At 43.7% G+C, this 24,523-nt stretch overlaps 1 protein-coding gene across 1 annotated transcript in view; it reads right to left on the reverse strand.

Moving 5' to 3' along the window:
- The window catches only part of Ccdc158 (coiled-coil domain containing 158), an 80,393-nt gene extending 55,894 nt beyond the window's left edge, over positions 1–24,499 (reverse strand). Inside the window, exons 1-10 of the mRNA XM_013516286.1 lie at positions 23,634–24,499; positions 20,031–20,263; positions 19,519–19,632; positions 14,865–15,004; positions 12,412–12,629; positions 9,568–9,677; positions 8,649–8,976; positions 7,998–8,074; positions 6,888–6,998; positions 5,539–5,653 (exon numbers count right to left, since the gene is read on the reverse strand). Coding sequence (XP_013371740.1) covers positions 5,539–5,653; positions 6,888–6,998; positions 7,998–8,074; positions 8,649–8,976; positions 9,568–9,677; positions 12,412–12,629; positions 14,865–14,934 — 1,029 coding nt within the window. The 5' untranslated portion in view covers positions 14,935–15,004; positions 19,519–19,632; positions 20,031–20,263; positions 23,634–24,499. The remainder of the gene's footprint in view (positions 1–5,538; positions 5,654–6,887; positions 6,999–7,997; positions 8,075–8,648; positions 8,977–9,567; positions 9,678–12,411; positions 12,630–14,864; positions 15,005–19,518; positions 19,633–20,030; positions 20,264–23,633) is intronic.
- Between the last annotated feature and the right edge of the window lie 24 nt (positions 24,500–24,523).

Raw genomic sequence — 24,523 nt, forward strand, 5'->3', positions numbered from 1 at the left:
CTGTCTCACAGGGGCTCTGTGTGCCAGCAGGGAAGGAGGCGGGTGTCTGAGAAGCAAAGATCAGGCTAAGAGCCAAATGGCTCAGGTTCTGGTCCAGGTTTGGCGGGTAACCTTGTGGCCTCAATTTTGTGTTCCTCATCTGTTTTTTGAGTTATAAATTTTTAACAAGAACAATTTAAGTTAATCAGATAACTAAAGCAAACATTTTTGCCTCTCGCCTGACCCAAACCATTTCTTTTTTGTTTTGTTTTGTTTTGTTTTTGAGACAGGTATCACCATGTAGTACAACGTGGCCTTGAACTTGCTTACGTAGCACAAGCTGTCCTCAAACTCACAGTGATCCTCCTGCCTCAGCCTCCCAAATGCTGGGATTACAGGTGTGAGCCACCACACCCAGTTTGACATAAACCATTTCTATTCTCAAGCAAATAAACTATATGTATTTCTGTTATAAAAACTTAAGATTTGCTTTTTTTTAGGTTTATTTTTACTTTTTAAAAAACTCTGGATTGACCATTTCGTAACATCAAACTTGATGTGAAATCTATGGGACCAAAATGAAAGGAAGAAAGAAAGAAAGAAAGAAAGAAAGAAAGAAAGAAAGAAAGAAAGAAAGAAAGAAAGAAAGAAAGAAGAAAGAAAAAGAAAAGCAAGCAAGCTAATCAAGTCCTATCTTTCCACCTGCTCATTAAACAGCCCCTCCAGTCCCCCACGGGAACACTGATTTGGCCATTGTCAGTACTGACTCAGCTGCTATAGCTCTGCTTTTACCTTTCACTTTTTAGAGTAAAAATACTTATATGGATTAATTGATCAAAAAGATAAAGGAGAGTGAAAGGGAAAACCACTGAAGTAGCAGCTGAGCTGATATGAACAGCTGTGAAAAATACTACAAAAAAAAGCCTTTTAAAATGTCTAGGAAAAAAGCTGACGTGAGATATGGTAAAAGATTTTTCTTTTTCTTTTCTTTTTAGGTAATAGCACTGGTTTTCCCCTTCACCCTCTATGAACGCATTTTTGGTTTGCATCACTGCGTAAAGGAGCACGGGGTCTCATTTCAGTGTCACGTTGACTGCAGGGATATTACCAATTGCATCAAATCTCGTAAGATTCTGTTATTTGGGGGTTTTTGGTGGTGCCACATGGGTGGGTGTTTTTTGTTTTTGTTTTCTCCCTGCTCAAAAAAGACAACAGCCGCGGCCCAGCAGGGGCTGCTGCCGGCCAGCGCGCAGGAGCCCTGGCGCCACTCCGCCGAGCGCGCAGCCTCTTCCCACACAGGGACGAGCTCCAGCGGGAGCCACGGAATCTTCACTTTCAGAGTGTGAAATTCAGCCCCAAATGCTTTCAAAGTAGCCAAATAAACTTAGAATTAAGATCATGAAGTATTTTTGTTGTCAAAAAGCGAAAGTTAAGAGTAAAGCCAAGTCTACAGAGCCAGTAGTGACAGCTTCTACTGATCCAAATTCGAAAAGGGGAATTCTGGGAGTTCTCCTAAAATGGAAAGAAAAGAACGAAAAACAGCATTACAGTAAAACACTTGGTCAGCTAAAAAAACCACCTCTAAATTTTTCTCTGAACACAATTTCTATTTTCACCAATATGGAAGTATTTTTGCTAATCTGAAGAGAAATATCCTCCTAAGTGAGTTTTCTTTTAATTTGTGCATTCTACTTGGGACAGTCTTATTTAGACCTGTCATATCACTAATTTTTAAAAATAGTAAACACTTTACTTTTACAATAACATTTCGAGGAATCCTGGGACTCAAACCCATACATCCTACCACTGAGCTGTACCCCAGCCCAACACCATTTAAGTGTAGGAGTCTGACCTCAGGAGAAGCACTAACACTGCCACTGATAAAATACACTGAGGGTTAATAGCAACACATCTTTTAAGTTTCTTTTCCACACAAATCTCTCTCTCTCTCTCTCTTTTTTTTTTTTATATTACTATATAGTAGTTCAGACTGGCCTTCAACTCACTGTGTAGCCCAGGCTGGCCTCAAACTCAGTGATCCTCCTACCTCAGCCTCCTGAATGCCACGATTACAGGTGTGCACCACCACACCTGGCACAAGTCTCATTTTTAATCACAGCTTTTATATATTTTTAATATCATTCTTCATTATTATCTGGATAGTACATAATAAAATGTGCACTGAAGCAGCAGAAAATAAGACAGATTTTTAAAGTTTTCATAGGTGTTAGCCATGTAAAGTCAAGGTATATAAAAATAAGCTGCGTGTGGTGGCGTGTTATGGTTTGTGTCTGGGTGTCCCCCCAAAGCCTCATGCAGTCTCGGGGCAGGCTTTTAGGGTTTGATTGATTATGGGTGTGAGAGCTACACCCACTCTGGGGTGGATAGTTTGCATATGTAAGGGAGAGGAAGAGGGTTCTTGAGGCCATTCCGCCCTGGTGTGTGCTTGTTGATTTGCTGTGTTCTGCCACCATGAGCTGTAGCTCTCTGCCATGTGCCAGTCTGCCTTGTAATCTGCCAAGTATGGACTGAAACCTCCACAGATTGTAAGCGAAATAAACCTTTCCTTCCTTAATTTTGGGCGTCAGGTATTTTGTCCCAGCAACGGGAAAAAAGTAACCAAGACATGGCGCATGCCTGTAATCCCAGCACTCGGGAGGTTGAGGTAGGAGGATTATTGAGAGTTCGAGGCCAGCCTGGGCTACAAAGTGAGCGCTTAAGGCCAGCCTGAACTGCATAGCAAGACCTTTTTGGTCAAAAAGACAAAAAAAAAAAAAAAAAAGTTTATAAAAATAAAAGTAAGCAGAAGGATTTGATTTTTATATTCCGTATTCATTATAAAAAAATTTCATAACAATAGAATTTTAGTGGACTCCCCCCCAAATGAAATAGTCTTGGTTAACCTGTTTAATTTTCTTTGTTCAGTTACACCATATATTATTAAAGCCCTTTCTGTCAAGAGTACATTGCCCTCTATATTAATGACAGAAAATCATCTCTCAGGGTCCCAAAACGTATCTCTTAGCATTTAGCTAAACTAAAAGGAGTTGTTACTAGGAGCCCAGTCAACCATCAGCTAGGTGCCAGCTCTGTGGGAGACTAACATTAGAGCAAAATAAAATAATGGTCCTGATGTCATGTTTGCATCTATATGATCCCCCAAATTCACATGAGAAGTTTACAGTCATGCCTCTGATGCTTCTAGAATGCCAAAGATAAATGTTTATAAAAGCCTAAGAATTATGTGTGCATTTGCACACATAATTAGATGGATATTTTATCATTTGTTACAATTTCCACCATGCCCTCATTTAGAATTGATCAACATGATACTACAGATCAGCACAAATGAAAATTAGCAAACAGTGGATGAGTCTCATGCAGGGCTAATGTTATCAAGCCACCATGTAATGGACAGCTACAGAAATTACAAACTGTGTAAGAAAATACAGGTGAGTTGAGCTTTATTTAATACACTGTGGCTTTTTAAATGGTTTAATCTTTTGGCAAATGATACCTCTTCAAAATGGTCTGAGCAGTTGGCTGTGGGTGTCAGTTGTTCTCCTGAGCTGTAACACAAACACTCTCCCACTTCCTCTCTAGAGCAGCATGGCTTCCTCTGAGCCCAGAGGCATTAGCATCATGACTACCCTTCTGCTTGCACTCTGTGAGGTGGGGTCATGCCCTTCGGGTGGGCTTGGTCTGCCCAGAATGGGGTACTGCTATCTGTCCCTAGGGGGAAAAGCTTGCCCTGTGAAAAATACTAGAACACAAAAAGTAGGCCTCAGAGAGGGAGGAAAGAACCAAAGTTCTTCCCTGGGCCGTTGTTCCTTGTGTCCGGTCCTTCAGCAGTGTAAGGTGGAAGTGGCCACAGTTAGAAGGATGTAGACTAAGAGTGGTGTTATTCACTGCAACCCACCAGTGAATCAGGAGGTCAAGTGAAGGGGTCTAGCCAGCATCTGACAAGAACAGAAACAGCCCACAGGACAGGTACTTCAGCAAACACTGCTCTGTGAAGCTTGCTTCAGCTGCATGTGAGTCCTCGATCATAAGCTGAACTGCATTTCTTACTCTGAAGAGTGATCAAGAATCTGGTGATGTGGTGGCACATTCCTGTAATCCCAGCACTCCGGAGGCTGACGCAGGAGGATCACCGCAAGTTCAAGGTCAGCCTGGGCTACAAAGTGAGTTCAAGGCCAGCCTGAACTACATAGTGAAACCCTGTCTCAAAAAGACAACAACAAAAAAAGAATCTGGAGAGACATGGCTGCAGAGGACCCAATCTGTTACTGAGATTATACCGCACAGTTCCATGTTACTCTTCATTGCTTAGGCATTAGTAAAACCAGGTCTAACTTTTTCTTATCTTGCCACAGGGGTTAAAGGCTAAGGCTTAATTTCCATGCTTAAAAGTAAGCCAGAATAGCCTCCTCCTGAGCCCAACTGGGACACTTTGGAGATGAAAGGTAATGTTCACAAACAGACAAACATCGTGTGTAGCCACCTTTCCCACAGAATGTGAACTCCTCTGAGTGGCAGCTCTGTGCTTGTTTGTAAGGATCTTTACTGTTTTACAAATAGTTGAAATTAATTAAAACCTACACCCTGAATAAATGATTGATAATGGTATTGGATAATTTCTCTTTAGCTGTGGAAAACAAAATAATAGAAACAATATCAAATATTAGTTAATATCTGGTTTTAAGAGGAATTATGATGAGAAATGAAGACTTAGTTCCCTGTTTTTATTTTTAATTAGTTTAATTTTTTTTTTTTTTGTCTTTTTGAGACAGGGTCTCTCTGTGCAGTTCAGGCTGGTCTTCAGCTCACTTTGTAGCCCAGGCTGGTCTCAAACTTGCAATGATCCTGCTGTTTCAGCCTCCCGAGTGCTGGAATTACAGGCATGCACCACCACGCTTGACTAATTAGTTTAATTTTAAAATGCAGTTTGCTAGCCACACAATGATTAAGTTATGTTAGAAAGGAAGAATGTTCCCAAAATATTGAGTGATAGGGGTAGACCACTTGGTACTGAAATATTTGCTAAAGCTAAGCTTAGTAAAAATATTATGGTCCTATTTTTAAAATTTATTTCTTGTTTATTTATCTTTGTGGTACTAGAGACTGAACCCAGGGCCTCACACATACTAAGCAGGTGTTCGACCCCTAAGCTATATCTCCAGCCCTTGAATTTATTTTTTAAAAACTTACTTGAGGGGCTGGGGATTTAGCTCAGCGGCACAGTGCCTGCCTGGCAAGCGCAAGGTTGTGAGTTCGATTCCCGGTACCGGAAAAAAACCAAAAAACCCCCCAAAAAACCCCCAAAATAAAAACTTACTTGAAGTGTGCAAAAATGTTTAAGGATGAATTTGAGCATGTTGTTTAAATAAAAATTGTTTCTTTACAGTTTAAGGGATAATTTAGCATTTTTCTACTCCAATTTATGAGCTGATTTTAATCGGTTATTATTTTGATTCATTTTCAAATAAGCTATTAAAATATTTTGCCGACTTTGTACATAATAGTCCCTGGAAGCAGAACAGCAAAATCTAAATTTACCTTGTCTTCATACATCCTTTTGGCTTCCCTCAGTTCGGAACGCAGCTGAGAAACAGTAGACTCCAGGTCACTGAGCTGACGCATATACATTGAATTCTGATTTCTTGCTTGTTCTCTAAGATGAGTTGGGAAGGGATAAAAGCAAAAGCAAACTAAAAGCATGTGTGATACCCAAGGGTACTCTAGCTTTTGGATACTACCTCTAGTTATTTTAGATGGCATCACTAGGCCAACTGATTTTTATTATCCAAAATTGCTTCTTAAAAATTGCAGCTCAGGTAAGCGTAATGGCTCATGCCTGTAACCCCAGCACTCACACTCAGGAGGCTGAAGCAGGAGGATCGCTGTGAGTTTGAGGCCAGCCTGATAGTGAGACCCTGTCTCAAAAAAAAAAAAAAAAAAAAAAAAAAGAAAGGGCCAGGGATCTGGCCTGGCAAGCACGAGGTCCTGAGTTCAATTCCTGGTACCAAAATAAAGTTGCAGCTCAATGATGGGGTCAGAGCTCAGTGATAGATGTATACTTAGTATGCACACAGCCCTCTGGGTTCAGTCCTCAGGACAGAAAGAGAGAAAGAGAGAAAGAAAGAAAGAAGGAAAGAAGGAGAAAGGAAGGAAAAGACAGGCCCTCTGGGTTCAGTCCTCAGCACAAAAAGAGAGAAAAAAAATGTTTAGCTCAAAAATGGTAATGGCCAAAATTGGGTGACAGGTATATGGAAATCAATTATACTATTTTTCCTCTACTTTGTATATAATTGAAAATATCCATAGAAAAAGTCATAGTACATTGGCACAGTGGTGTGTACCTGGGATCCCAGAGACTGAGGGAGTAGGATCCCAAGCTTAAGTCTACCTTGGGCAACTTAGCAAGCACTTCTCTCAAAATAAAAATTTTTCAAAGACCAGGGATATAGCTCAGTGGTGGAGCACTTGCCTTGGGTTCAATCTCCAGTACCTGCTCCAAAAGTCTTAACATACTAGTTCAAATGATAAAATTTTTATATGTACATATCTTTTATCTATATGTATTATGCACACATATACATGAATACATGTGCAGTGCACTTGTTTGCCTTACTCTATCAGTTTAAATATGAACAAATCTTCAACTTGGACAGTCAGTTCCAGGAGGTTGAAATACAATACTACTTCTTATATGGTCAGATAATATTATCTATATATTAAGTCATCTTTTCTGTTCATTTAAGTATTAGAAAAGCTGTACTTTCTTGTGGGATCAATTACTAAGCAGTGGCTAAAGGATCTTAGGACAGAAAAATAATTAACATGATATTTTTAAATGAAGATCAATTCAATTATCAATTTGACCTCAAACCCCAGCGCACACATACTGGATAATTTCCAGCTGACTCTGGATGCTGTTGGCTTGGCTCCGAGCACTGCTCGCTTTCTCCGTAAGTCCTGTTATTTCGACTTCATGTTCATTTATCAACTGCTCAATCCTATACAAAGAATGTGGTGATGTTACTTGATATAGGAAATTTTACCTGACTATGAATTATTTTTAAAGTGATTTTCAACATTCTCAAGTTTAGTAATTTGCTTCAGATTTGTATATGCTACTCTTTCAGTCCAGAATCCTTTACCCAAATCTTTTAAGGGGCAGCTAGGATATAAAATGCAGAATTTTAAAATTTTACAATGTTAAAATAAATTATGAGTGCTGGGCAGGGCATAGTTGCACAGGTCTATAGTTGCAGCTACTTGGGAGGCTGAGACAGGAGGATCACAGGGCCCAAGAGCTTGCTTGAGGCCAGCCTGGGCAACCAGTCTCACAAAAAGAATTATGAATGACACCCTGTGTAAGATCTAGCAAAGGGTCTTATACACCAAACACATTACAAATACAAGTTTATAAGCATCCAATCTAAATCACAGAGACTAAAAATCTTGACATTAGTTCAGGTCAGGTTTTGCCAACAAATGAAGCATAAGTTTGATCCTGACCAAACTTCAGTCAGGTTCTTCCTGCTAAGCGCTCTCTCAACTAAGCCTTGCTCTTAGCTCCAGTCCTTTTTCTGGTCCAGACCAGTCCTAGCAAGAATTCTGCCCAGTCAGTTTAGCAAGTCTCCTCCATCCCCGAAGCCTGACTGATGACGTTCCTCATCCGCAGCATGGACAGCTAATCCTTGGCTTCCCTGGGCAGGACGCCCGGGAGGTCTCTGCATAATAACTCCCCATTCACGGGTTGCCCACTTGCCTGCCATACTGAGAGCTGGGCTTGGTCTGTTGCTCCTCCCGCAAAACCTATATTAAATTAAACCTTTCTTACAGCTTTAACAAGGGTCAGAAGAATTATTTTCTTTGATAAATGTTTGCTACAAGCCTAAGAAAAAGATCTTCTGTGTCTCAGGGCTTTTCAGATTTTGGAATTCCAGGGAAGCGACTGTAGAACTGTGATGTGGTTCATTCTGACTTTCTACACCTCAGTCAGGACCTACCTGTCTTGATGCTGTTGCAGCAGTAGTTCTATTTTGTTCTGTGATTCAGTTTTCAGTGTTTCAAGTTGATCTTCTACCTAGTTTAAAAAAAAAATTAGACATTGTTCTCAGTAACCAAAAATCTAAAGCTTGGGAAATTCATAGATTTTCAACTAAAGAAATGCTTTAGAGATGCAAATAGAATACTAATTCCAATAAATTCTATTACTATATTTTATTAGATCTTTTACTCTGGTTACCCTTTCATGAAGCTGCATATAAATCAAGCTGATTTCCTATCAAGACAGATCACTGTGGCCAGGGCATGGTAGCACACCCTTGTGATCCCAGTTACCCAGGAGGCTGAGGCAGGAGGATCACAAATTCAAGGCCAGCCTGGTCATCTTAGTGAAATTCTTAGTGAAACCTCAAAATAAAAAATAAAAAAGGATGTAGCTTAGTAGTAGAGCTCTTGCCTGGTATGTATGAAGCCCTGGGTTCAAGCTCCGGTACCACAGGGGTCAATGGTCACTGTGAAAGTAACCTCTATTATTTCAAAGAACAAAAACAAGAACTAGGCTTACTTTTAAGAATTTTTTTAAAATTATGTATGTAATACTATTCTCTTAATGCATTTCAATATAAAATAGAAGTAGTTTTCTCACCACTTACTGGAAATATCCTCCCTTTCAGATAAGAAATTTCTGTATCTAATTCTCTTAGAGTTTTACTAATAGCTGTGCCCAAGCTTCGGAAGGGCATGGTAGACGTATTGTCCTGTTCTTGTATTTTCTTGCCCGAGGCTTCTTCAAAGTCGGCTAGGATGGTCCGAATTTCCTGCAGGGTGCCTTCATGACTAAGCATCACCTTCCTGAGCTGCTCCATCTGCGTGCTGCTGTCTCTCAGCATGTCCTCCTTCAGGCATTTGGCTGCTTCCAGTTCATGAACTGTACTCTGAAGCTGATTTCTCAAATCCTCCTGAGACTGACTCTCCCTTCGTCTGTGAAATTAATGGAAGAAAAGAAATAATATGGGTAACACTAATGAATACAAGTGATTTTGCTAAAGAGTAAAACTTCAAAAATAACTCCATGGCTGGGGATGTAGCTCAGTGGTAGAAGACCTGCCTGGCACACACCAGGTCCTGGGCTACATCCCTAGCACTACCTGATAAGTCACAAGGGAACCCCCTTCCCCCAACAGGGGATTTAAGCTGTTTTATTAAGGAGTTAATAAAAACTTCCTCTTCACCTGTTCCCCTCCCATTGCCCTTAACAAAAGCCAACCCTGCCCTTATCCACCTTGGCAGAACCAGACATTCAACTCTTATGAACAACCCACCTCACTTGGTTTGTTCTGACCCACGGACACCCGCTCCCGGAAAATGTTCTCGCCCATGGACACCCTCCCTGAAAGGTAGCTTAAAAACCACACACTTTGCTCAGCTCGGGGCTGTCTTAGTCCGCTGGGCAGCCCACCACGTCGCTCCCTCCAATACAGACTGCCCTCGTGTCAGGTCTGGTCTGATTCTGTGTGGGTCTCGGCTCTATCACTACCCGTGGGAGAAAAGATGTAGGTAACAAATGCCAACCTGATGTCAGCCATGGCATCTCTCTCCATCTGCATCTCTTGAAGTTTTGTCTGCAAATCGATGACTGATTGCCTTAGGTAAAACTTCTGTTTCTCATGCAGTTCATTGCTCTGGGGGTGCGGGGGAAGTCAAGCAAATTAATCTCACTAGAGGAACTTAAATCCTTGTAGCTAATAATTTCCAAAAGGCTATTATTAATTTCTTGTTATGTATGTGGCTCTCCCCTTATCATTGCAATTCAAATCCCAATCGCTCATCTCTTACCTAGAGTACTGAACACCATAAGTAGTTTCCTTACCTTTCCTTACCAAAAGCTTGGACTCTTTTTACCCACTCTCTATCTTGCAACAAATCAAAAACAAATGAAAATGGGAACAAATTTTGTTCCTTCAAAATAGCAGAACTAGTTGAACTTATATATATCGAAAAGCCAAACACTGTTTCTACCATACTTAAAATACTGGCAACATACAAAACCACCTAAAAACCAATGTGCTTAGCACAGAGAAATTAACAAGGGTTTCTACACTCAGGCAGGGAAGGGCCTCCCAGTGTAACTGCTGATGCCTCACCTAATTATCCCAAGCAGTGCCATCAAGTTCTGCCCATAAAGAGTGAGTTTGCCATCAGCTCTTCTATTGCCTCATCCTTCAGTCTGAACAGAAAAACATAACCACTGAACCCTGAAAGAAAGATTCTAAAATAAAAACAGACACCAAGACTGAAAAAGCAAACACCCAGAAACAAATATAATGCAAAGAACGAACCAGTATTTCCAAAAATGATAATGAACAGAGAAATTCAAGAGACATTACAATTATAAAAGACAGGATGCTATGCCAAAGAGATTAGGGTAGAAGTCCTAGAAATTAAAAATATGGTTGCAATGCACAAGGCCCTGTGTTCAAGCCCCAGCATTAAAACAAAAACAAAAACAAAACCAACTTGCAAAATAAATAAGAAGAGAAGAATAGCGGGCCAAAGGCACATCTCAGAGGGAGAGCACTTGCTGTGGCATACACGAGGCCCTGGGCTTGATCTCTAACACTACCAAAAGAAAACGTTAAAAAACAGGAAGCTGATTACTTGGTCAAATGCTGAAAGGAAAGTGAAAGAAGAAATATAAAGCATCAGTTGCATTTACCATCACTGTTTACCCCTGCTGTACTGCAGATCTCTCTGTGTACAGGCAAGGGCCTATGTCTTTCTGTCTTTATTTAACCAGCACCTAGCACCATGTCCGTGACACAGGAGGTGCATGTTAAATATCACAAGTAGCCCAATGGTGCTGTTAGTTATTCAGTGATTTAACATATTTATTAGGAGCCAACTAAATGTGACAAGCTGTGCCAGGGGATGGACACAGAAAATAAATCAAGACATTGTTCCTTTTCCTCACTAGTGCTTCTCTGCTTGCTTTGTCCCTATATGTCCTTTAGAGTACCTGTCATAAAGGGTTGTCACTGTTTGTTTATGTGACCAGCTCCCTTCCAAAATGATGGACTCTTCAGGCATCCTCTTGTATACAGTGTTGAATGTCCACTATATGATACAGTGGTACATAATTTTGAGCATTTAATAAAATTGTGGGGCTTTTCCCCTGAAAGTGCTCATAAGGGGTTTTTCCCCATAAAGTGCTCTGATGAGATAGAGCAGTGGTGGCAAACCTATGGCACGTGTGCCGCAGCAGGCTGTCTGTTACCACTGAAGTTCTAAAAGGCTCACCATCAGTGAGATAGAACAACGTGGCAATAAGTGCAGTATGATATATTAAGCAATACAGCAGGTGCGCAGGGGCCCGGGGGTTTAGCTCAGCGGTACAAAGCCTGCCTGGCAAGCGCAAGGTCGTGAGTTCGATTCCCGGTACCGAGGGGCGGAAAAACAAAAACGAAAAGACAATACGTGCGCAGAAGGCAGTGATTATGCGCAGAAGGCAGTGATTGTGAACACACCCACCCCGAGGGGAGGGCCGCTGCAGAGGAGGAAACGCCTAAACCTGGGGGGGCAGTAAGGGCGTGGCCAGGGAGGAGGAAGCCGCCGGGCCAAGCTGGAACTCCCGCGCTACAAGAGACATCGGAGATGAGCGAGCCTCTCGGTGCCGCCGCACCTGAGGGACATGGACGGGGCCAAAGCAGCCGGGAGAGCTTAGGTCAGCACAATCTGGGAGTGGGCGGGGGTCGCTTTTAGCCTGTGCACTCGGGACCCAATATGCAACTGTAAAGCCAGTCTAGCTCTGTATGAGGTCCACTCAAAAGTTTCGGCAAACTTCTAAACTCTGTTTAGTTGCATTATGTGTGCACATACATCTGAAAGCATACCCTATTTATAAAGAGAAACCAGTTCATGATAGTGGGACAGCAGGCCTGAACCACTGAGTATTATATCTGCAGATGAGTATCCTTAACTGTAACATTCTTTTTCTTTTACTTAACATTCTAAGCTATTCAAATTTCATTGAGATTATATCACGAAACCAAGGGATTACTGAACAACTTGTTGTTGTTGAGACAGGGTCTTGCTGTGTAGTTCAGGCTGACCTTGAACTCACCATGGAGTCCAGGCTGGTCTCGGACTCATCGCAATCCTCTTGCTTCAGCCTCCTGACTGCTAGGATTACAGGCATGTGCCACTATGCCTGGCTATGAAGGATTATTAGCAAGTGGAAAATAGTTATACAGACTTTTCATTAGCTCAGTTTTGAATAGTGAAATAGACAGCACTTGTTAGTTTGGCCCACAGACCCATGGCTCATGTCTTCGTCTAAGAAGTGTAAATTTACTCTAAGGCCACTGACGTCCCTCTTGGCCCCAGAACAGTGACAGGTGCTAGAAGAATACGACTCACCTCATTGAGTCTTCTCTGCAGATCTTTGACTTGATGTGAATATTCTTCCAGAACACGTTCGATGTGCTCCTTGCCCGGATAAGCAATGATCTTTCTGGGAGAATCAAGTTCCACTTCATATTTAGGGAAAGCAGGAATCTGTGTCAAAGTCCCACTTGAGGCTGTGTTTTCAATTACTGTACCACGGATAGGTGACACAAAAAACGGGCTTGAGGAACCTGAGCGTTGAATAATTCATTAGTTAGTTCATTCATACAGTAACCATGACAAGCATTATATGAAGCAAGTTTACACTAAGTGGTTCCCGTCTGAGCCCTAAAGAAAGGCAAGATAAAAACAGGCAGTGAAACAGCAACAAAAGCTCCCCCAGAGAGAAGCAAAGATGCGCGAGGATGTGGCTGGGATGAGGGTGACAACACGATATGGGTGCAGGGTGCGCCTTGAAGTACCTTGGAGCAAGAATGAAACAGTCCAGCCAGGCGTGGGGCACACAGGAAGCTGAGGCAGGAGGATCACCACAAGATCAAGGCCAGCCTGGGCTACATAGCAAGTTCAAGGATAGCCTGAACTGCCCAAGCAGACCCTGTCTCAAAAAATAAAAATAAAAACAAACAAACAAACAAAAAGAACCAGTCAAGAGGACAGGAGAGGGGACGCTGCATGCAGCAGGAACACCACAATTAAAGGTGAGGACGCTTGAGACAGGTGTGTTCTGGCAAGAAGGCAATGGCCAAATGTGAGAATAAAGGTGCAGGACAGCCCAGGAGGGGCCTGTGGTCATGGCAGGGGCTCAGGTTCATCTGGAACAGTACGACTTTGAAGTAAGGATTGTACAGCACTACACAGCCGTGGAAAGACACCCGGCTAAGACCACACTGTTTCTCAGAGGTGTCAGGACCCGGTGGAGGTAGAAGACTCTGACTTTGAAGCGACAGATTGGGGGAAATTCTGTGTCTTTTCTGTAGCAAACTCTTCCAGAAGCCCAGTATAAACTGGAGAGGACAACGAGCCTGGCAGGAGTTGGGTTTTCCTAAAAGAGACCGACAGAAGAGTAAAGGGAAAGAGGACTGGCCTTCGGCTGAGATAGTGGCCCAAAGGGAGGTACAGACGGGAAGACTGGTACTCTAGGGAAAAAATGGCAGAATCTGCACCAGTTGCTCTCAATTTTTGTTACTTGTGGAGTTGTGTGTTTGAGGGAGGTGTATGCTGGGGACTGAACCCCAGGGTTCACACATGAGATAAGCACTCTCCCGCTGAGCTACATCTCCAGGGCTTTTTGTTTCCTATTCTGAGACAGCATCTTGCTAAGTAGCCCAGGTCAGCCTCCAACTTGGGATCCTCCTGCCTCAGCCTTCCAACTAAATAGGATCATAGGGATGCACCACTATGCACCTGCACAGCTTTAAAAAACAACAAACCCAGTGATGTCTCCACTGCGCTCCAGATCTACTCAGCGTCAGCCCCTTAAATGTTGGAAATCTCAGGTGCCAGTTGTGGTGGCGCACACCTCTGCTTCCAGTACTTGGGAGGCTCACCATGTGTTCAAGGCCCACCGGGGGCGCACAATGAGGTTAAGGCCAGCCTGGAACTCACAGCGAGACCCTGTCTCAAAACAGAAAAGCCTCAAAAAGTGACTTTGACATAGACGGTGGTTGAGAATCCCTCCTTCAGTAGGCAGAGCGACAGGCTCTAGCAGGCTGGCTTCCGCGCCTCCGGCAGTCCTGGGGGACAACGGCAAGCGTGGGGGAGCGGCCAGAAGAGGGCGGAGGTGACGGGACCCGAAGAGGGCGAGAAGCCGCGAGTGAAGCTGTGCGGCGGGCCACCGAGGACGTGCGAGCAGGGGGCGGCGGCCGAGGGGCGGGGCCCTGACGAGCGGAGGAGGGGCGGGCGCGGCGCTGCGCTCCGGGAGGGTGCGTGCGTCCCGGAGCAAACGCTGCCGAAGCGAAGGCGCTGGGGTCGAGGTCCGGCCGACGGTGCACAGCCCCCTGCGCCGGGCACAGGCTGCGGCTGCTCCGGGGGACCGAGGGCCGGCAGCGGGGGGCCGGCGCAGGGCGGCGGAAGGGGAGGGCGAGCGGGAGCGTCCCCGGCCGGCGCGGGTGCGGGTGCGGGTGCGGAGGGCTCAGGCGGCGCAGGACTCGAATTCAGGGCGGGCACGGGGAGGGGAGGCCTTGGGGAAGCGTGGGCAGTGAGCGGGGCTTGGAGCAATGCGACGCAGGGACAGTCGTACACCCAGCACTGACGTACACGTGCGCGGAAAGCACAGATTCGCTTATTTCAAAGGCCGAGCAATTTCTTCCCCCAAAACAGGATTGTAAACAAATAGCAGACATTCGTGACTGTGTTCCGTACCCTGGAGCTAAAAACAAAACATCTTAAAGAGGAGGAGACTGACCGAATGTCGCAAAGATTGTTTAATGCTGCTCTTTCCGGGTGTGTTTTGTAACGGTACGTACCTCCACTGGGTGTGATGCCACTACTTGATAAAAGGTCTTCAGTATTTGACTCACATGGTTTTGGTTCCATATTAACTACTTCTACCTCTTCTTAGAGATCCTGAATTATAAGTGCTTCCTTTGGTTCCTATTGTTCTTGTCTATGAAAGACCAATTATTCAACCGTTAGTAATAAGGTATGATGTGAACACACTTCACAGAATAACCAGAACTTTGTTAATATCTGAAATTTATATATATCCCGTTATTACACAAAATAAATACAGTGATGTGCACACAATATGACAGAAATTACAACAAGCAAAACATTTATGTCATAAACGTGGGGACACTCAACTTGCTTACTGAAAAAAATGATTTTCAAAGTGGCTCATAAGAAAACAACTCTCTGAGGGCTGGGGTCTAGCTGGGAATCCGACACAGAAGGATTGCAAATCTGAACCCAGCCTGCACAACTTGGCAAGACCTTGCCTCAAAATAAAAAATATCAAAAAAGGGGCTGGGGATGTAGCTCAGTGTGAAGGCCCTGGATTCAGTCCCCAGTACCAAGGGGAAAGAACTAAGCACAGTACTCAGCAGAAGACAGGCCAAATGGAGTAGAGATGAGCATGGATACAAGAGATTAGATGAAGGAATCGCTAACATAGAGCTCTGGAAATACACTGAGCACTAGACTTTGGTAATACAACATACACTTCCTTCTAAAGTGCACGTGGAACATTCATAAAAATCAATCTAGGGCACAAATAAAAGATCAGTAACTCCCATAAAGTAGAAATGTTATAAACTGTAATCTCTAGTTACAATGTAATAAATCCAAAAACAAAAAATGAAACCTCACAATAGCAAGTCTAGAGGGCCGAGGTGGAGCTCAGCAGCACTTGCTCAGTGCCCACCTGGCAAGCGTGACTCCGGAGTTCGATGCCCGCACTGGAAAAAAAACATGGAAACAATGTCTAAAAATAAGAAGCCTGCTGTTAAACAGTTCCTATGTAACAAGCGAAGTAAAAACAATAAAGAACTTCTGAAAAATACTGACTGCAAAAACAACCTGTGAGACAGATTGAAAAGCTCTTAGAAAGTTAGGTGTGCTCCTGCACACCTGTAATCCCAGGTAGTCAGGAGGCTGACAGGAGGATCACAGGTTCAAGGCCAGCCTGGCTAACTTAGTAAAAACCTGTCCCAAAATCAAAAGGGTGGTGAAGGTGGGCGTGGAGCTCAGTGGCAGAGCATTAGCCTCGCATGTGCAAGGCCCTGGGTTCAATCTCTATCATTGCTAAAGAAATAAATAAAAGTAAGAATAAAATGAATCAATGTCTAACACAAAAAAGAAGAAAATGCATATACAAAGTAATAAATGTAAAAGCAGAAATTGAGGTAGAAAATAGAAAAACAATACGTAAAATTAATGAATCAAAACCTGGGTTCTTTAAAAACAAATAGTAAAACCAAATAGAACTGGGCCAACAAAGAACCAACAAAGTAACGGAATGAGGAAGGTCACATTAATTCATGCATTAACTACGTCCATTCACATCTGTAAGTATGCAGGGCTGGAAACAACCTGTGAGCTGAGCTTTCCCTGCGTAGGGGTCTCCACTTCACTCTCAGTCTCTTCCCTTTGATTACCGAGGCGCCATCTGTCCAAACTACAACTGAAAATAAAGTCTACCTTAATGTAACTTGTGCCATCACTTTTAGAAAATAAATAGTAGGCAATGAAATAGACCATAAAGAACTGTAACAAATGGAATGTTAGTCAAGATTGCTAGGCAATTGAAATGTTCTAAATAGAAGAGACTGCCATTTGGGAAGCCAGAAAGTACCCTTCTCACTTAAACAAGTGTAATCATGAACATTGGTTGTATAATGTTACTTACAGATGAAAATGATGTACTTGGCTATCTTTTTTTGTCTTTTTGAGACAGGAACTCGCTATGCAGTTCAAGCTGGCCTTGAGCTCACTTGGTAGCCCAGGCTGGTCTCAAACTCACAAAGATCCTCCTGCCTCAGCCTCCCAAGTGCTGGGATTACAGGCATGCACCATCATGCCTGATGGCAATTCTTTTTTTTTTTTGGTTTTTCCTCCGGTACCGGGAACCAAACTCATGACCTTGCGCTTGCCAGGCAGGCGCTTTTGCCGCTGAGCTAAATCCCCAGCCCCCTGATGGCAATTCTTTAAAATGATAAATGACACCGAGAAAATCCAAACTACTGTGTACTGTTACCATAAGTCACAGACAGATCAAAAGCATGAAGGAATGAGCAGATCAGGTAAAATCACAGCCCAATATGAGGAAAGAGTAAACTAATCAACTCTGCTTGACAGGATCAAGCTGTAAAGAGCAAGGTGAGTAGAATTAAAGAAGGAGGTGGACAGAGAAGAGAGAAAGGGGAAGGTCTGGCTTTAGAGTATTCTGATGTGGCAGCCACAGCCTCTTTCGAGACAAGATGGTGACTACAGGGACCTCAGGCCCGCTGACTGGCATGGGCCTGCAGGAAGCACTGTTCTTAGAAAATTCTGTTATGAATTGAGTACTTAAAGAAGACAGAACACATTTATTTACTCAAACAAGAGTTTTAAAATGGCCACTTATTTGTAAAGATGTTTAATACTGCCATTCACCATTGCTGGCAGGTCTCTCATGAGCCTAAGATTGATGAAAACCAGCAATTTTATTTATGGTTCAGATTTTCATGCTTTTGGATTGGCCATACTCTTGATTTGGTTAAGTCACTTAGCATCCTCCACTTCTATCACACTGTGCATGTGGAAATATTATCCTACTTTCAATAAATATGACTTTGCCTCTGTAAATGATGAAATTGTTAAAACTCTGCATCTAGTTGATTTGGGGATCATAATACGAACTTACAAGTGTTCGTTTTTAATCTGACTGAAATACAGAGGTGAGATCTTGGCCTTTTTAAATATGCCCAAGGTCTGTTACAAACAGTTCTGTCTCATCTAAAATTGTGAGTAGGTTTTTGCTGAAAAGAGAACCAGCTATATACACAAGCTATATACATATTCTGCTATTTGACTGGAACATTGCAAAAAAGTCTTGGAAACCACAGACCACAAAGATGTGACTTTCAGAGGAAAATGGCCTGTAGGCTTCACTCTGTCACACAGTTGAGCCAAGTGCTTAAAGCATCCTCTGGGCATTACCCCTTCTGCTGGGTTCCAGAGCAATGGCAGAGGTCTTCTTGCACTTGCCTGGTGTGAACATCCTACCTGGACCTTCCCTTGGGGCTGCGACTGAAGGTGGGCCTTGCCCGTGACTATGACAGAATAAGTAACTGTCTCCACAGCAGGGCAACGTAGTTTTTTTGACTGGGAATAGATTATTTTTACATCAGTACATGATAAAATAGATTTTTATATAATAGATATTTTTATTTAGATTTATGTAAATGGATTTATATATAAATCCATTTTTATAGAATAGATTTTTGTATCAGTACACATTTATAGTATACAATGTTTACAGTCCTTGTGGAGAGTTGGTACATGTACATAGTACATCTTAATTCTTTTTAAATCCACTTTCCCTTCCCGTCCTCCTCCCTTCTGTCCACTTCTTGAGCCCCTTCTTTTTTGTATGTTTCCATGTGTAGAGCATGCTTACACTCCTTGTGTGGAGCTGGTACATGTACATCACACATTCTATTTAGATTCCAAGATTCATCAACTGGTGCCTCAAGCCCCTAGGATGAGGCTAGGATAAGGACCGGAAACCTGAGACTGGTTTATAGGACTAGTGCATACTCCTCTCCAACCAGATTGAAGACATGTTTCTTTGGGAGATTCAGAAGCATCCCAGGATGTCCACATGCAGCATATTTGGACTTTCAAATACAGTGCCTCTGGGCTGGCGCAGTCTCAGAACCACAATGCAGAGCCATTCAATGTTGGAAAGGGCTGTACCGCCCGAATTAATTGCTTGTTAACTCCACGTCACTGTCAGTGTCTGTTCCTCAGCCACATTCTTTCTCTCTAGATAACGTCATTCAGGTTCACATCCTAGGTCTGTGATCCACCAGCTCTGTGACTGTAAGGCTATTTATCCTTTATAGTACTACGAGATGGAGATGGAGTGCACACCTCAAGAGAGTAAGGGCTAACTGAGGTAGCTGACGCACAGACCCTCCTGCACAGCACCTGCCTTGATAGGAATGTACATGTACCACGTGGCAGGACAGTAAAGCATGCACAACAACACTGGGTTTCTCATTTAAGCAGCGTACATACTAACTGCTCCAAAAAAACCAGCTGTATCTTTCTATTTTTAGAAAGCAGATATAAATTTCACATAAGTCTATGAACAGGAAAGAAAGTGGGTTTACTCCATCAGCCCAACACAAGGACTATATAAAACAATGTGGAATTAGCTGGTTAAGGTTGAGAGCATAGGCAAGCTTCAGGTTTTCCAAAATTAAATACAGACAGAAAAAACTAGGGTATCAGTTGTATATGTTTATAATTTTTAAATATTAAAAGTAAAATAAAAGATACCTTAGTTTCTAGGTATTCTTATTTTCAATTATTCTATTCACACCTGAAAATTTAAATTTGCTTATTAATATATATTTCTGTGGCTAAAATTTATTTTCAAAAAGCTCAGTTCACAAGTTCATTTTTACCACTTACACTTTAGACAGCATCTTGCACACTTCTCTGTACCAGCAGCAACAGGAACTGACTTTTCATTTTGTAAGAAGGTGCATTCTAATTAATAGTCCACAGCACTTATACAGCCTCTATCTGTACAACAAAACATATTTAGTTATACACTCCTTGTTGGTTCAATGCTAATTTTGTTGGATCTACTGGTGATATCAAAATATGTAGACTCATGAGTGCATATGACCCCCATACTGATATTCTCAGACCTGATCTTTCTCTAAGTACAGTCCACACTGACTTAAACGACCACTTGAGCACCTTAGGACAATTTAAATTGCTTTTAGCTTACTTTTGACCAAACAAGCAATCTTGTGCTTGGGTAGACAAGTTATTAGGTAAAGACCTTTCTGTCTGGTGAGTCAGAAGTCTGCAAATGTCAGGCAGGTGTCCTAGGGCGATCAACAGGCAGGACTTTTAAATGTCTTGGGGAGATGTAAGTAAGGGGTTGTCACATTCTAAAAACTGAGTAAATATACCCTGCGTGCAGCACTAGGACTGCTGAACAGGTGAGAGGCAGGTTTAGTGCAAGGCTCCTGTGCTCCAGCACAGGAGCCCCTCGGTACACACGTGCCAGGCGGCCCGCGCGGAGCGCGAGCTGCGGGTGGTGAGCACGTGCTGGGGTGGTCGCTGTCACTGATGTACTTTCTCAGGCAGAATGTTAGGCAGAAGCTCTCTAAAATCTTCTCCAACTTGGACATTCCATGATTTCCTATGGAAAACATGCAGCAAAAAGACCAAAATGTGATTAGTTTTCACAGTTGATTTCAGTCAACAGCAAAGCCAGACAGGGACAAGTGCAAGGCTGCTGTTAGTAGTCTTTTGTTTCTAGACAAATTCTATTGAACGTTTCGCTTAAAAATCTTTAGCACAGATGGTTGCAGCTGTGCTGATGTCTTCAAATTCCAGATCTGCTCTCTCATCTCCCACCAAGCCTGCTTTTCTGGTGTTCTCAGAAAATGCTGCCATCACCTCCACTTCCCACGTTAGACATTCCCATGTCTTCAGCTATTTTTCAGCTATTCAAACTCCACATCCAGTTAATCACCACATCTTACTGAGTCTGTAATATTTCATAACTGAGTAAAGACTTAAGTACGGTTGTAAATCCTAAGGAAGGAATCCTTGAATATGCAACTTAATTGTAGTTTTTCCTGCTTTCATCAACTCTTGTCAAATTTTCTGCAAAATACCTCAAAATGATCTTTCTAGAGTCAGCTTCCTAAAATTATTAAGAGTTTCCTTTAGTCAGATGTGGTGGCACACGCCTGTAATTCCAGCACTGGAGAGGCTGAGGCAGAAGGATCACTGCCAGTTCGAGACCAACCCAGGCTATACAGTGAGTTCAAGGCCAGCCTGAACTATATAGTGAGATCTTGTTCCAAAAAACAAACAACCTTAGAACTGGGCTGGCACAGAGCAAGCATTAATTACTATTAATTACTGTTGCTGGCATTTTGATTGCTGACAATGTTGCTACCATGAAAGGCATTTCTATAAATACTGAGATCAATAATGGTCAAATTTGGTTTTTGTTTTTTTTTTTTCTGGTCAAGTTTTTTCCCTTGTGAATTTATACTCTAATGGGGAAAGAGAGCCATTAAAGAAAAAAAATAAAATATATGTCTCTGGGGAATGGTTTAGGAGCAGGGTGGCAACAACCAGGATAGTGGCTACCGGAGGGGTAAGGCTACTCCTGTGAGGGTAGGTCAGGGGCCTTTCTGAGGAGGTGACATTTGAGCTGAATAGAGAAGTCAGCCCAGCAGAGGTCTGGTGCAGTTTAAGAGGAAATACTATATGCAAAGGCCCAGGATGGGAAGAGGAACAGGACAGCGAGGGAGGGTGAGAGGTTTCCTTCTGCATGCCACCTGTGCACTATGCCCACGGAGGCCTAGGGTTGTCAGCACCTTTCCTGAACTCTCCTAGGAGATGTAGATGAGGTTGCCAGCAGGTAGAGTCATAGTCTCAAAGAAACCACACTAAGGGGGCTGGGGATTTAGCACAGCGCTGCCTGGCAAGCACAAGGTGGTAAGTTCAATTCCTGGTACCCGAAAAAAAACAAAACAACAAAAAAAGAAACCACACTAAGAACTTTGAGATTTACTCGAATTGCAAGAGAAAGTTACTGGAGGGATTCTACCTGGGAAAGATCCCAAGATCTCAGCAGCAGGGCAGGGAACCCTGGGAAGAAGCACTAGGTTGTCCACGGTCACTGGGGCAGCCAGGCCGAACCTAACTCTAAAGGGGCCAGAGGTCTGACTGTCCTGACTGCAGATGGGTACGAGGAATCTAAGGTGAGGGAAATGTTTGAAGCAGAATCATGCTGACGACACAGCTCTGTGATTTACTAGCAGTCGCTGGATGCTACACCTAACAGGTGACTTTTACAGCAGCTAAAGTGTCTCTTCGACAGCAGCAGAGAGAGAAAGCAGGTCAAGGGAGTGAACGTGGAAAGTGTAACTGACTTGCCTGCGCCCCAGAAGTGACTCAGACCTGAAGACTGTTTTTTTTTGTCATCCCAAGTGACTAGAGGTTGCTTTTCCACACTTGGAAGGACTGTCCCATTCCTTCTTTCCCCCAGGCCTAGGCCTCAATCCCTAGGTATCTCCAGTCTTATTAGATAAGCACCCGGAGGCTATCCAGTGACTTGGCTAAGGACCAAGGCTAAGTCACTTTTTTGGTAGCTACTTGAACACAAAGGCACTCCACTACTGAGCTACGTCCCCAACCCTTTTTATTTTTCAGAGACAGGGTCTCACTATGTTGCTCAAACTGGTCTTGAAGTTGTGATCTTCCTGCCTCAGCCTCCTGGGCAGCTGAGACTACAGACATGTGCCACCTTGCCAGGTGCTGTCCTTCTTTACTTTTACTCCTGTTAGCCAGAATAGACATGGTGATATATTAACAGGAAAGCAGAAGAAACTCTAAAAATTGGCTTAAATGCCAGTCTACCTCTTTTCTATGCACTACCTGATTTCTTTTCTCTTCTTTTCAAATTCCCTATTTAAATCCCTTCCTTGGGATTCATGAAAATATGCAGTGTTCTCCACTATTACTGTAGAGTTTTTAAGTGTTCATCCATACAGCATTCTAAGTGATTTATGAGCACTGACTTATATATTAGATTTCTGTAGTTGCCATAACAAATTACCTCAAACTTATTTGTTTAAAACAATAGCAATTTGTTTTCTCATAGTACTGGAGGCCAGAAGTCCAAACATCAGTCACACAGACCTAAAATCAGACATTCTCGGGGCTTTGCTCCCTTGAGGGTCTAGGAGGAGATTGTTCCTCCCTGAGCTCTGTGGCCACCAGTATGCTTTCATGCGTGGCAGGCTCTGGGGCACAGCGCGTCTCGGCTTGTCCTAGATGCCTCCCCTGCAAGCCTCAAGCACTGCTGGCTGGAGCTTTTGGGGGGTGATACCTGGATTAGCCCACTGATTGGTTTAGCATAGTTCTAGGCATGGGTAGTAGGAAGGCCCACGATGAGTGTGGGTGGTACCATCTAATCGGCTTCTAGCCCGGATGAGATAAACGTCCTGCCTGCTTGCCTGCTTGCCTGCCTGCCATGGACTGTCTCTCCTTTGCCATGCTGCCCTGCCCTGGAGCCAGCTGACTATGGACTGAAACCTCCACAAACTGTGAGGTAAAACAACCCTCTCCTCGTTTAACTTGTGAGGGGTCGGGTATTTTGTCCCAGCAATGAGAAAAGACATACTGACTTCTATCTGTACAACCCTCCCTCTGCCACTCGCCTAGGACCCCATTTTATTGAAGGCACACCCAGGTAATTTATAATCTCCCCCATTTCAAGATCCTTGGCTTAATCTGACACGCAGTCCTTTTCCAATACAGCATTTACAAATTGCAGGAATTAGAACCCGTATTTTTGGCGCCAATATTCAGCCTACTAGACCATATAATGTGGAGTTACCGATTTTGGAGACAGGTGGATCACAAAGGATCCCCTTATTTAACTAACGGTGCAGTTTTAATGTAGGCGCCCCTCACATACTAAACAGTCCTCACTGTGAAAGCCCAGCAGCAAACGATTTGCATCCATGTCAAACTTGGGTCTTCACCTGACTCTGGGCGTGTGACAGTCGCTATGGTGAAGTCATTTTATGCACAATACAAACCGATAACTGTTAAAATTAGAAGCAGTAAGTGTGGCAGAGACCAGACTTCTCCCCTGACGACTCCGTACCACTGGCAGTACCATCCTGCTGGTCTCTGGGCGATGAGGATGCGCTGGGCCTTTCCCCCTGAATCTGCTGCCAGAGGAGCAGCAGGCAGTGGCTGCCAGCCTCAACCCCAAAGAGCCCACCTGGCTCCCCTTCTGCTTTCCCCTGACCGCAAAGTGCAGCCCGATGCACGGACAAAACCCCCACAGTCCAGCGCCTACCCGGAGCAGAGTTTTCTGGGAAAAGACGAGACTTTGCGGGCTCCTCCCCCCACCACGTACTGGGGACTCGGTATTTACCGGCAAGTCCTTTAGCACTGAGCCTCACCCCTGCCCAAGAACCCCTGTTTTTGATTAATGCTCGTAAGAGGAGAAAGTGGAACTCTAAAGTCTATTACAGACAGTTTAAGGAAAAGGGGCTCCAGCACAGTGTTGAAAACAGCCTCGGCATGCCTGTACTCCCAGCACTCTGGGAGGCTGAGGCAGGAGGGTCCCAAGTTCCAGCCCACCGGGCAGTTTGAAGTGATACTGTCCTAATAAAATCAGAGGGGCCGGGGATGTAGCTCAGTGCCAAGGTCCGGGGCTCAAGCCCAGCACAGTAAAACAAGTCCCACTCTGGGTAAGAGGTGGCCCTTCACCCCACGTCCCGCAGGACAGGCGTTGGCGAGCGGCAGAACGGGACCGCCGGGCGCACCGCCGCGGAGAGGACCCAGGTCGAGTCCGCCCACCAGATCCTCCCGCCCGGCCGCGCCGCCCGGCCCTGCCCCACACCTAGTCCTAGGAGACCCG

Source organism: Chinchilla lanigera, unplaced genomic scaffold, assembly GCF_000276665.1.
Source record: "Chinchilla lanigera isolate Chin_1 unplaced genomic scaffold, ChiLan1.0 scaffold00032, whole genome shotgun sequence".
Classification (NCBI taxonomy): domain Eukaryota; kingdom Metazoa; phylum Chordata; class Mammalia; order Rodentia; family Chinchillidae; genus Chinchilla; species Chinchilla lanigera.